The 12745-nt window shown below is 46.8% G+C and overlaps 1 protein-coding gene across 1 annotated transcript in view; it reads right to left on the bottom strand.

Annotated features, from left to right (window-relative positions):
* Window positions 1-391: 391 nt before the first annotated feature.
* LOC144691582 (POU domain class 2-associating factor 2-like) overlaps window positions 392-12745 on the bottom strand; it is a 34399-nt gene continuing 22045 nt past the window's right edge. Inside the window, exon 5 of the mRNA XM_078559799.1 lies at window positions 392-3401. Within this exon, the coding sequence (XP_078415925.1) occupies window positions 2964-3401 (438 nt within the window). The 3' untranslated portion in view covers window positions 392-2963. The remainder of the gene's footprint in view (window positions 3402-12745) is intronic.

The following is a 12745-nucleotide window of genomic DNA, read 5'->3' as shown; positions in this document are numbered from 1 at the left end:
TTCAAGGGGGCTTCACCAATTTGATAACCAAGGGAATTCCTATTTTTGCTTGCAAAACGGTACATTCATCTTGTATTTATGTATGAGTGGGTTCACTTTGTATTCATGCACGCATGGATTAATTTTACATTTACACACATGAGTGGATTCACTTGACGTTTGTGCACAAGTTCAGATCTAGTACAGGTCTGTGGGACTTGGTTACAGAAGAGCACCACCAGACTCAGGAGTGACATCTCTGAAGAAAGTACCACTGTTAGAATTCTACCTTTTGGGTTGATATCAATAGCCCTTCAGAGTAAAAGCCAATTCAGACAGAACCTACTAGCTTATTAATGAAAATACTTCTCAAGTTAGCCAGCTCAGCATTTCTTTTGGGAATAGTGTTTATTCTCTTTCATTAACCACACATTTGTTTGAATATTATATACACAAGACCAAAATCTTAGATTCCACAGCACTTTCCATCTTAAAAGTTGTAGCAAACAATCAGAAGTGGGAAATAAAATTGGCGGTGGGGCCTTCAAAGTGGGCTGTCCCAGGTAAGACCCTATGGGAAGCTCACACCTGAAAGCAACCATTCCCATTCCTGCAGGCACAAGAGAGATTTAACTGAGGTAATGTGTCAGTCATACCTTGAATTGGGAGGTTAATGTTACTCAGGGCGTGGTTTAGTTCATGAATTTAGTTCTTTGGAGCCAGAGTGAAATTTTGTATTCAGTTGGTGACATTTTGGGTATTCGGGAGGAGGGTAGCTCTTTGTGGATCAAGTTAACTATTGCTGCTGGCCAAACGTGAATGATAAAGAACATGGAAGCCTGTTTCACACCAAAATGGAAAATTAAACACGCTAAGGTGTACAACAGGCTGTTGATCTACTCTTGCCCCTATTTTTCTTTTGGCTGGTTGTAAAAGTTATCATAACCGACATTTACATGTGAACACATACGAAATGTAATGTTTGCAATTCGGTTACACACATGGTGAGCAGGCCAACTCTTCATCCCCCATTCCCCCCACCAACGTCAGCATCGAGCACTTCCGGATCAGGTATAGTGATATTTTATGCTATCTCAGGATCCTTCCTCTCTGCCATAGCCACCTATTATTGCATGAGTGAAACATTTTCCATTTCCCACATCCATGGCCTCTGTGCAATCGCAGATCCAGTATTGAATTATTTTTTTCAATTGTAATTGTATGTAGAAAATTCTGTTATGAGCTTTACTGAAAAAAAACAGGAAGACTACATACAATGTTAGATAGATGTTCCACCTACACAACATATCTATAAATACTAACATGTTATTCGCTAGTAATCAACCGCTGTGTATACCTTGATAAACCTGCAATGACCGTGTCGATGTCAATAGCCCTTCAGAGTAAAAGCCATCACAACAGGTAATTGGCATCTACCCTCCTACACTCTACCAACAAAATAAAATGAGAAATGAAACAAAACTATCCCAAGATTTTCACAGTATACAAACTAAAATAAATAGCAATAAATGGGGCAAATTTCAAGACTGCAATTCCATCAAGGGGTCTGGAAATAGTTATAAGCCACTTGGACCTCACCCTCAATGCCTGAGAGGATATCTGAACTCTGCAATGAGCTCACTTTACTTGTAAAAAGCTATTTCATTGGGCACTGAGAACTCTTCATGTGCAGTGTGACTGGTCACATTTTACTCACTTATTGCAACATGCTACGCAATATAAATATCAGATTGGCTTAGCTGTACAGTGAGCTGTTGCCTCAATCTTTCTTTTCTGCAGTGATCATACTCAGGGCTTCACGGTTAAAGGGAGTTAAAATAGCATCCCAGCTTTATTGTAAGGTGTTAAAAGCCTTCTGTTTAATATATATACCCCTCGCAAAATGTATCTTCAGTGGAATCCAGGAGTTAAGATGTTTTACACCATTATGGTTGTAAGTTTAAATCTTGGAATTGATTGGTGCTCAACTCAGTTTACCATGTTTTGACTGGTGACTGTATTATAGCTTTTGGCTGAGAGGTAGGATAATTGTGCCTCGTAAGGAGAGGTGGAGGTGTGGGCAGCAGGAGTGGGTGGCATAGGAACTGCCACCCACCACCCACAAACCCCCACCCCCCTGTCGTTCCAATTACATGTTAAACAGGCATGGAGGAGCCTCTGGACAGTCTGCCAGTCGTCTAATCGAATTCAGTGATGAGAGGCTGAGTAAATTGGGCCTATATTCTCTGGAGTTTAGAAGAACGAGAGATGATCTGATTGAAATATACAAAATTCTGAACGGGCTTGACAGGGCAGATACAGACAGGTTGTTTCCCCTGGCTGGGGAATCTAGAATGCGGGGGTTAAGCCTTGGCATAAGGGGTTGATCATTTAAGACTGAGATGAGGAGAAATTTCTTCTGAACCTTTGGAGTTCTTTACCCAGAGGGTTGTGGGTGCTCCTTCACTGAATATACTCAAGGCTGTGATAGACAGATATTTTTTATCTCTAAGTGAACAAAGGGATTTGGGGAGCAGATGGGGTAAGTGCAGTTGAGGCAGAAGATCATATTGAATGGCACAGCAGTCTCAAGGGGCTTATTGATCGACTACTGCCCCTATTTTTTACGATCTTACGTTCTCATTCACCAAGTTGTCTAGCGTTTTTCCCAGAGGAGCAATGTTACCGAGTGCATTAATTGTCACAAGTCACAGCCCACTTACCTGTATTCTGTAAATGACCCAGCTTTAACATAGCTGAAATGAATGTCTGTGTTACATATCTTCAGTTCCAATTAAACATTAATTTCATATTATATAATTACAACAGATACAGGCAACATCATTGTCTGACAATCCATTGCCAATGCAAAATTAAAAGTTGATTACTTTTTGATTTTTTTTCCCCTACAATAAGCGCCCGACAACCTTGAAAAAAACAACTGGGGCCCTTCATGCAGCTAAATTTACAACTGAATGGCCATTTTAATAGGTCCGCCTGACTTCATATAAAGGCCAGGTGGTGCTGGCGTCTTCTTTTGCCCAGGAGGAGGCATCGAGCATTGAGGTGGTTGGTATTTCAGGAGATTCTTCAGAAGAGAGATGGACGATCTTGGCAGCCAATTCTGAGGGTACAGTCATAAACGGTGCACATCCGTATGCCGAGGCAGCTTGGTAACTGGAGGCAAAGTGCATCTCCTCCAGCGGGTGAAGAGGATACGGCTGCGATCCCTGGCTTGACATGCTGCTGTTCCTGTTGGTGTTCCTGTACTGAGATGCGGAGGTGGAGTCATGGCCTGACAGAGAGTGGTTATTGTCGTGAGAAGCTTGACAATTAGTCACACTCGCCTGCATCTGCTGGAGGGAGTCACAAATTGCATCGCCCTGGTTGACACTGTCTGGAACACTGTCCCACGAATCTCTCTACGATTGACAGCAAGAAACAAAGAAGATAAATTTTAAAACATAACTCATACCGCAATGAGCCACAGCTAACTTTATAAAGGCCATGGAACATGGTTACAAGGTGATCAAGACTGGGAAATAAATATTCCAGGGTGCACAATATTTCAGAAAGACAGGCAAAACAGCAAAGGAAGAGGGAAGCCCTGATAGTAAAGGATGACATAAGGACATTAGTGAGAAAGGACCTGGCCTCAGAAGATCATGAAGCGGAATCAGTATAGGTGGAAATTAGAAATAACAAGAGTCAGTAAGCATTGGTGGGTATAGTTTGTAGGCCCCCTAATAGTAGTTATACCAGTGGACAGAGCATTAAACAAAAAATTTTTGAGCTTGTAACAAAGGCAATTTAGTAATTGTGGGGGACTTTAATCTTCAAATAGACTGGGATAATCAAATTGGCAAGAGTAGACTAGAGGGTAAGTTTGTAGAATGTTTTCTTGGAGCAATACGTTGTGGAACCAACTAAGGATAAAGTTATCTTAGATCTAGAATTATGTAATAAAACAGGGTTAATTAGTAATGTCAGAGTAAAAGATCCACTTGGAAATAGTGATCATACCATTGAACACCATGTTAAGCTTGAAAGTGACATACTCCAATCACAAACAAGAAACTTTAACAAGGCCAATTTCATAGGTATCCGGGGAGAAGTGGCTAAGGTTAATTGGGTAAATAGGCTAAAAGGTATGGAAGTAAATGAACAATGGGGGACATGTAAAGAAACAGTTCAAAATGTTCAACAAAAATTCATTCCATTGAAAAACAAAATCTTAGCAAGAAAGACCCATCCATGGCTCACTCAGGATGTTAGGGATAGTATTAGATTGAAAGAAAAAGCTTATAATCTTGCAAAAGACAATAACAAGTCTGGCGATTGGGAGTGTTTTAGAAACTAGCAAAGGGCCACCAAGAAGTTGATAAAAAGGGAAAAATAGAACATGTGAGTAAACTAGGCAGAAATGTAAAAACAGATTACATAAAAAGGAAAAAAGTAGCTAAAGTAAATGTTGGTCCCATAGAAGCAGCGACTTGAGAAATTATCATTGGGAATGAGGAAATGGCAGAGTCATTGAACAAATATTTTGTGCCTGTCTTCACAATAGAAGACTCAAGTTGACAGTACCCCAGGGGGTAAAAAAAATTGACAGTAACCTAGGGGATAAAAAGAGTGAAGAAATAAAGGAAATTAATATCAGCAGAGAAAATTTATTGGAGAAAATGACTAAAATCTGACAAATCCCCAGGACCTGATACCTACACCCTAAGGCTCTAAAAGATAGCTGCAAAGATAATGGATGTGCTAGCTATGGTTTTCCAAAATTCCTTAGATTCAGGAACGGTCCCATCAGACTGGAAGTTGGCAAATGTTACACCACACTTCAGGAAAGGAGGGAAAGTGAAAACAGCGAACCATAGACCAGTTAGCCTAATATCAGTCTTTGGGAAAATACTCAAATCTATTATTAAGGAAGTCTTAAAATGCACTTAGGAAAGCATTGTGAATGAGTCAACATGGTCCCTGCTATAGGGAAACCCTGTTTGACTTGAGGATGTAACTAGTAGGATAGATAAAGGGGAACCAGTAGATGTAGTTTATCTGGATTTTCAGAAGGCATTCGATAAGATGCCACATAAAAGGTCAATAAGCAAGATAAGGACTCATGGAATTGGCGGTAATATATTATGGGTAGGGGATTGGTTAATGGACAGAAAGCAGAGAGTGCGCATAAATGGGGCATTTTCAAGTTGGCAGGCAGGGAATAACAGAGTGCCGCAAGGATCAGTGCTGGGGTATCAGCTATTTACGATCTATATTAATGATTTAGATGAAGAGACAGAGTAATGCATCTACATTTGTTTAGATATAAAGCTAGATGGGAAGGTAAGCTGTGGGAAGGACACAGAGAGGTTGCAAAGAGATATATACAGGTTAAGTGAGTGGGCAACAAGATGGCAGATGGAGTATGTAGCGAAGTGTGAAATTATTCACTTTGGTTTTAAGAATAGAAAAGCAGGATATTTTTGAAAAGATGGGTGTGTTTGTACGAAGAACACAGAAAGTTAGCATGCAGTGCAGGAAGCAATTAAGAAGGCAAATGGCATGCTGGGCTTTATTGCAAGGGTATTGGAGTACAGGAATAAAGAAGTCCAGCTACAGTTATGTAGGGTTTTAGTTAGAACACATCTGGGATACTGTGTGCAGTTTTGGCCTCCGCATTTAAGAAAGGGTATATTTGCATTGGAGGCAGTACAGCGAAGGTTCACTAAATTGGTCCCTGGGATGATGGGGTTGGCCTATGATGAGAAGATGAGTAAATTGGGCTTATCTTCTCTGGAGTTTAGAAGAATGCAAGGTGACTTCATTGAAGCCTACAAGATTCTGAAGGGGTTTAATAGGTAGGGTAGACGCTGAGAGATTGTTTCCAAATCTAAAACACAGGGGCACAGTCTCAGGATAAGGGGCCAATCATTTAGGACAGAGATGAGGAGAAATTTCTTCACTCAACGGGTTGTGAATCTTTGGAATTCTCCATCCAGAGGGTTGTGGATGCTCCATCATTGAATACTTTTAAGGCTCGAATAGACAGATTTTTGGTCTCTCAGGGAATCAAGGGATGGGGAATGTGCAGGAAAGCGGAGTTTAAACCCAAGATTAGCCATGATCGTATTGAGTGGCAGAGCAGGTTTGACAGGCCATATGGTCTACACCCGCTCCTATCTCTTGCGTTCTTATGAGCCCTGTCTTCAAATGTGAAGAATTATCATGAAAACCCAGCTAGATAAATCTCTGATTGGTGGTGGTGTTAATGGATAAACAATTCATGTTCAAAAATGGGGTGGGAGATATAAATGGGCAATATCACCAGTGTTAACATCACTTCAGCGTGCCTACATGGCACTTACCTCTTTAGTTTAGGAAGGAACGCTGTGAGAAGTGTGTGATGTGGCTCAGTAGGTGGCACTCTCAACCCTAAGTCACATCTTTGTGGGTTCAAACCCCAGAGCAGGAAACTAAAATCTAGGCTGACATGCCAGTGCAGAATTAAGGAAGTGCGGCACTATCAGAGTTTCCATTAAATAGGGTCACATGTACATTAAGTTGTAAAATAACATTATATAATACGTTAAACACCTGTATGTATTTGGTGAGGAAAATAAATTGAGAACTTTTAAGGGAGCCTCTTTGGATAACTTTTTCTTATTTGATCTCCCAAGCATTATCTCAATAAAAAGCTTTTTCATAAAAATCTCGTGCCTTATTGACTCTACGGGCTGAATTTTCTTGCTGGCGGGGGAGCGGAGTGGGAGTTGGCGCGGACCCGATCGCCGCCCGCAATCGGGTCCGCGCCGCCATTTTACGCTGGGCGGGCCAATTAAGGCCTGCCCAGCGTGAATCGCAGCTCCCAAGGTCAACGGCGGAGGGTGTGCAATGACCACCGGGTCCAATGGTGACCCGGCAGCCTGTTTTAAAAAGTTGCTGCAGCCTTTCCAAGGCTGCGAATCACGGCCAGTGGAAGGGCTCCCCAGAGCGCTGCTGGTGAGCAGGCCAGGCAGGAGGGTAAGGCAGGGGGATACTGTGCCGCTCATTTTTCTGATGATTGCCTTGCTGCCCTCCTGGAGGAGGTGGCAGCACAGCAGGAGGTGCTGGTTCCCCAGGTTGGGAGGAGGAGGCCCCCCCCCCACATGACGAAACGCCCCTGGGAGGAGGTGGCGGAGGTGGTGAGCTCCCGCGATGTGGTGCGGTGCACCTGGATCCAGTGTCGCAAGCGCTTCAATGACCTGTTGCGCTCAGGAAGGGTGAGGACCATGTTGGCACTGGTCACTTAACCCAGCAGATAGGCTTTCTCCCCTGATGCCCCCACCCCCCCAAGTCTGAGTGTAGCAACTGCATTGAATCATTGACGGCCTGTGACCTTCGTTGGGTGGACCAGCAGATATTGCCCATGCCGAGGTCACCCTGAGAGGGTGGTAAAGAGATGGGTTCTGCCCCCGCAGCATGTGGTACACTGAGACCCACATTACTGACTTGGGGGCAACCTGGAGGAGCTGCACCTAGGCACAGTGCTGGAACTGCAGGTCATGTCAAAGTCAGGGTGATGAGATACTGGGAAGGGAGCTTCAAGGTGGCGTGGCACCGTTCGATCTGCTGTCCTCTGCGCTCCACGTGCTTGCGCCTCTTTGCCATGGAAGGTTAGACCATGTGGTGCCTAATGTATTGTAGGCAGCATTTGGCCAAGGGAGTGGGGAGGTGGGGGGACAGGCCCAGCATCTTTGTGTGAGTGTTCGACAGCAGCAGCGGGGTGAGAAGGCACTGGAGCCCTGCAATGTTCCACTCTGGTTGGGGTGGGCCGTGCGCGAAGAGAATCCAGGTACAATTAGCCTAATCAATACTCTTCTCTCCTTTTCAGGAGAGGAATGCACATAATGCAGCTGAGCAGGTGAGGACTGGTGGTGGGCCGGCACAGTTGGCGATTCTCAGCCGCTTTGAGTAGCAGTAGATTTGGAGAGGCACCATGCACACATGTCCACCGGTGTCGGTGAGACTGGGGTATGTTTGCCCAGCAGTGAGGTCACCATTGATCTCCCAGCAGCCATGGCACTGCTGAATGTTCAGTGATTAAAGTTTGCAACATGGCTTGACCATTGCTTATGGCAGGATGAGCGCATAATGATCCGGGGGACAGTGATACACATTGACATTGTCTCCACATTAACTGATCCAATGTCCTTGTCCTTCCTTTCAGCATCAGCGGAGCAGGGCCGGGAGGAGGAGCAGCAGAGGCCCCCTCTCACACCTGAGGGCCCTGAAGTCTCACTAGCGTCACACCATCTCTACCAGACAGGCACCAGCGCAGATACTAGCATCTCAGTGGGAATTAGAACATCAGCTAGTGTCCCGGGGCACAGCAGTGAGGACACTTCACAGTCGCTGGAGGAGCTGGCAGAGACAGAGAGTTCCCATGGCGCCAGTAGTCAGAGGACTGCAGGGGACCAGGCACATGCTCAGTCGGTGCCTGATGATTTGCCTCTGGAGTTGTCCGCGATGCAGCAGGGGCATGAAATGCAGCCGGGTGTGCGGGAGCATCTGGGGGAGATACATGAGGCTATGCTTTTGGTCTCCGTGGTGGAGGAGTCTACATGGACGCTCGCCGAAGCAATGAGCCTCATGTCCAAGCGCCATGCGTCCTCCATGGAGAGAGTGGCGACTCTCGTGGAGAGGCTTCTCCAGGAGACCCATCGGGGCTTCCTGAGGATGCGCTCTGACCAGCAAGTACCTCACATCGGCATTGACCTCAGCTGGTCAGTGCCAGTGTGGGCGATGGTCTGGGCACCAAGTTTCCCAGCTCGGTGCCCATCCATCCACGGTGAGCAGGGAGGTCCGAAGCGACCTCACGTCGGCGCAGCAGCTGCCTGTCCTCTCTGCGGGCTCCTCTCAGGGTGCTCTGGATGAGGGGGGCAGCTCCTCCACCCCTCTGTCAGTGACCATAGCAACTGGTCAGGCTGCAACAAATGGGGAGATGCCAGCTGTGGAACAGGCAGCTCCCTCCCAGGCGGGGCCAGCCAGGCTCCACGGGCCAGAGACCACCAAGGTCAGAGGCCAACAGGACAGCAGAGTCAGCAGGCTGTCTCAGATACCGCTCCCAGCAGGTGGTCAGCACCAAGACGCAGCACCCAAAAACGTAAACATAAGGCACCTTAGGCGCACCACAGGTTTTTCACTGGTGCTTTTGTGTTGGCCCAAGATGAGGTTTTTATGAGTTGGTGTGATTTTTAACACCTTTTTCATTTTGTTTCATAAAGTTTCTTTGCTTGTAATATTAAATTCAGACATGTCACCATGGCTGAGGGTGCCTCTTTTCTTCCGCAAGTGGATGGTTTCCAATAATATAATGAGTGCTTTGTGGGACATTCAGCTTTATTAACAAGGACCTTAGTTAATGTTCCTAACCAGGCAGATTTTGCACTTAGGTGTCGCGTATTGAGCCTACAGCCCAGGCTTGTCCTGGAGGTCCATCTGTGGTGTGCTAGCTGAGGATTCGTTGGATTAAAGTCTCCCGGGTGTCCCTGCCTCCCTATGCCCAGGTCAGCGTCTATCCCCTCAGCATTTCCCTGTGCGTGCTCATCCTCGGACTCACTGCTGGACTCATCATGTGCAGCCGCAGCCACTGTGCCAACGTCTTCATTGTCCACTGCGTCTCCCCTTTCCAGCACAAGATTGTAGAGAGCGCAGCATGCAACCACTATCACCAAGACACGATCTGGGGGGTACTGGAGTGCGCCCCCGAGCGGTCCAGGCATTGGAAGCACATCTTGAGAAGACCAGTTGTTCTCTCTACCACAGCCCTTGTGGAGCTTTGGCTCCTATTGTACCGCTGCTCAGCTTCTGTTCTTGGAATGCGGAGAGGCGTCATGAGCCACCTTCTGAGGGGATAGCCTTTGTCACCCAGCAACCATCCATCCAGCCGGGCTGGAGCACTGAAGAGCCCTGGCACCTGGGAGTGTCTGAGGATGTAGGTGTCATGGGAGCTGCCTGGGTACCTTGCACAGACTTGTAGAATCAGCATCCTGTGATCACACACTATCTGCACATTCATGGAGTGGAAGCCCTTCCTGTTGACGAAGGCACCGGGCTCACCTGCTGGCGTCTTGATGTCCACATGTGTACAGTCTATAGCACCCTGGACACAGGGGAAGCCAGCAATGGCCGCGAAGCCTCTGGCTTATTGTGTCTGGCTTGCCTGGTCCCAACAGTAGAGGATGAAGGTCAATGCCTGCCTGAACAGAGCGTCTGTGACCTGCTTGACATAAGTGTGGACAGCTGATTGGGCGACACCACAAAGATCACCCACCGAGCCCTGGAAGGAGCCAGAGGCATAGAAGTTGAGGGCAGCTATGACCTTTAGAGCCACTGGCATGGGGTGTCCGCCCACACAGTTCGCGGAGATCTCAGACCCAATCATCTGACAGATGGAGGTGACTGTCTCCCTTGAGAGACTGAGCCTCCTTCGGCACTGCACCTCAGACATATTGAGGTAGCTGCTTCACTGCCTGTAAACCCTGGCAGCAGGATAGTGGCATCTTCTGCGGCCCCTTTCACCTTGGACTACCTCTTGGCCCTGCACCCCTTGTGCCTGCGCCTGACCTCCCAAAGGTGGCTCCCCTGGAGGCTGAATGTGCAATCCTGGCCTCCTCCCCCTTCTAGCCCTCCCTTCCTTCTCAGAGGAGGTGCCTCCAGTAGAGAGTTCAGCTCCCATTCCCAGGCTAAGGGGAGGCTTCCTGAAACCTGCAGGCCCAAAAAAAGATTCCTCACTGCAGAGTGCTGACCTGAAGGTTGTGAGTCCGGACTAAACAGCTGGTATGTGTTTTGAAGTACTGCAGATGACACAGTCAAGTTTCAGTAACTTTGAAAAACCAATACTTGACAGTGCACACTCGCGACCCCACTGAACCCTCTTATCCCACCCGTGGATGAGGTTTGTACAAATGCGTCCTACCCACCTGCCCGTTGCACCCGTGCGCTGACCTGAAGATTGCACGGGTGCCGAAAAATCGCGGTGGATTGGAGCGTCAAGAGCCTTAAGTGGCCCGTTAATTAATGGCGGGCGCACATCGGAGAGCATCGCGCACCCTCCCAAAGAAATATCGCGATGGCGCGTGGTGATGTCGGGACGCTCGCCAGAAGTCACTGCGCGTCACTTTCCGTGTTTGCGTGCAGGGCTCACCTCACCTTGACCTGAAATAAGAGACACTAGAGTGGGGATAATTACAAATGGGTTAGGGAGAGGAAAAATTGTTCAGGCCTCCTGCTCCCGTTTCCTATCCCCCCTGAGGGGAGTGAAGTACTTGGGTGCGGCTATCGCCTTAGGATAGGATCTAAGCTTGTGTGTGGTGCCTCTGTCGCCTACTAATGCTTGTTATCAGGGCTCATGTGTGGAAAATAACTACTGGGTAGGGTAATAACTGGAAGGTGACATGTTGCCATAGAATATCCTCCAGCAAGGAGTCAACACATCCAGGAGTTGGGCAGGGAGGGGGGCGTTGGGGGGGGGGTTGCAAAAAGTGGTGTAAAGATGAGGAAAAAATAAGTTTATTTAATTTTTGGTGCCATTCTGCAAATATAACATAGTCACTAATAAATCCAAAAGGGATTTCAGGAAAAACACCTAACCCAAAGAGCGTGAGAATGTGGAACTTGTTATGACATGGACGGGGTTGAGGCGAATAGCATAGACACTTTTAAGGGGAAGCTAAAGATGTCCATGAGGGAGAAAGGGATTGAAGGATAAGGAGATAGGATTAGACAAAGAGGGATGGAAGGAGGCTCATGTGGATCATGAACACTGGAATAGGTCATTTGGGCCGAATAGTCTCTCTCTCTCTCTCTATGCTTCTAAATTCTATGCAACTCTAGTCGCTTAAGTTTTCTCAACTGTTAATAAGATAGGTTCAGCTATTCCCTTGATTCCCTTGAAAGTTCTGTTGAAGGGTCACGTGGACTCAAAACGTCAACTCTTTTCTTCTCCACCGATGCTGCCAGACCTGATGAGTTTTTCCAGGTAATTCTGTTTTTGTTTCAGTTATACCCTTGATTTGCCTCTGGCTTCAGTAGTGACTGTGCACCAATAACTATCCACCTGATGACTCAAGGCAGGATGAGCAAGATCATCTTGGCAGTGAATAATATTTTTTCAGGCAAATATTTGAATACCTCTGCTGGTGCTGTCCTATGAACAGGCATGAGCGTTGTGGACTCTCAGGCGCAAAGTGACCAAGGTGTTATATACAAATATGCTCAAAGCTGATTCGCACCTGCCAAATATTTCAATGCTTGTAGCTGTGTAGATTATATTGAAGGCGGAACTATATACCTAGTGAATGATGTTGCCTCGGGTCATCAACGATTCTTCAGGCAGTTCCATCCTCACATTTACTGCTCGCATTGTGAAAACTGTTCGAACAGTTATTCCTATTTTCTGCTACAATTTAAACCAAGAAACTCAGGGCTGGATTTAGTGAAGCTCACTGGGACGGGCAATTGTGGTGGGGGCCAGGAGAATCGGGTGAGAGTAATTGCATTAGGTTCACGACATCAGGAAAACTGCCCCCAATTAAGTTGGGGGTTGGGGGAGGACCTGTTGCAGGAATGCCACCTACTCGCAGCGGGAGGGAAATAATCCCTGAGCCCACCAGAATTGAGTGGACTCTCCCAAACTGAATTCAGGGAACTGACGTGGCTTTCCCACGCCCTATTGGGTTTTCCTGCAGCCTTGTGGTGGGGCGAGAACACAGGCAATTTTTGC

The sequence above is a fragment of the Cetorhinus maximus genome, chromosome 2, assembly GCF_964194155.1.
Source record: "Cetorhinus maximus chromosome 2, sCetMax3.hap1.1, whole genome shotgun sequence".
Lineage (NCBI taxonomy): Eukaryota > Metazoa > Chordata > Chondrichthyes > Lamniformes > Cetorhinidae > Cetorhinus > Cetorhinus maximus.
The sequence above is the reverse complement of the archived record's forward strand: the minus strand, read 5'-3'. Positions and strand labels throughout refer to the sequence as shown.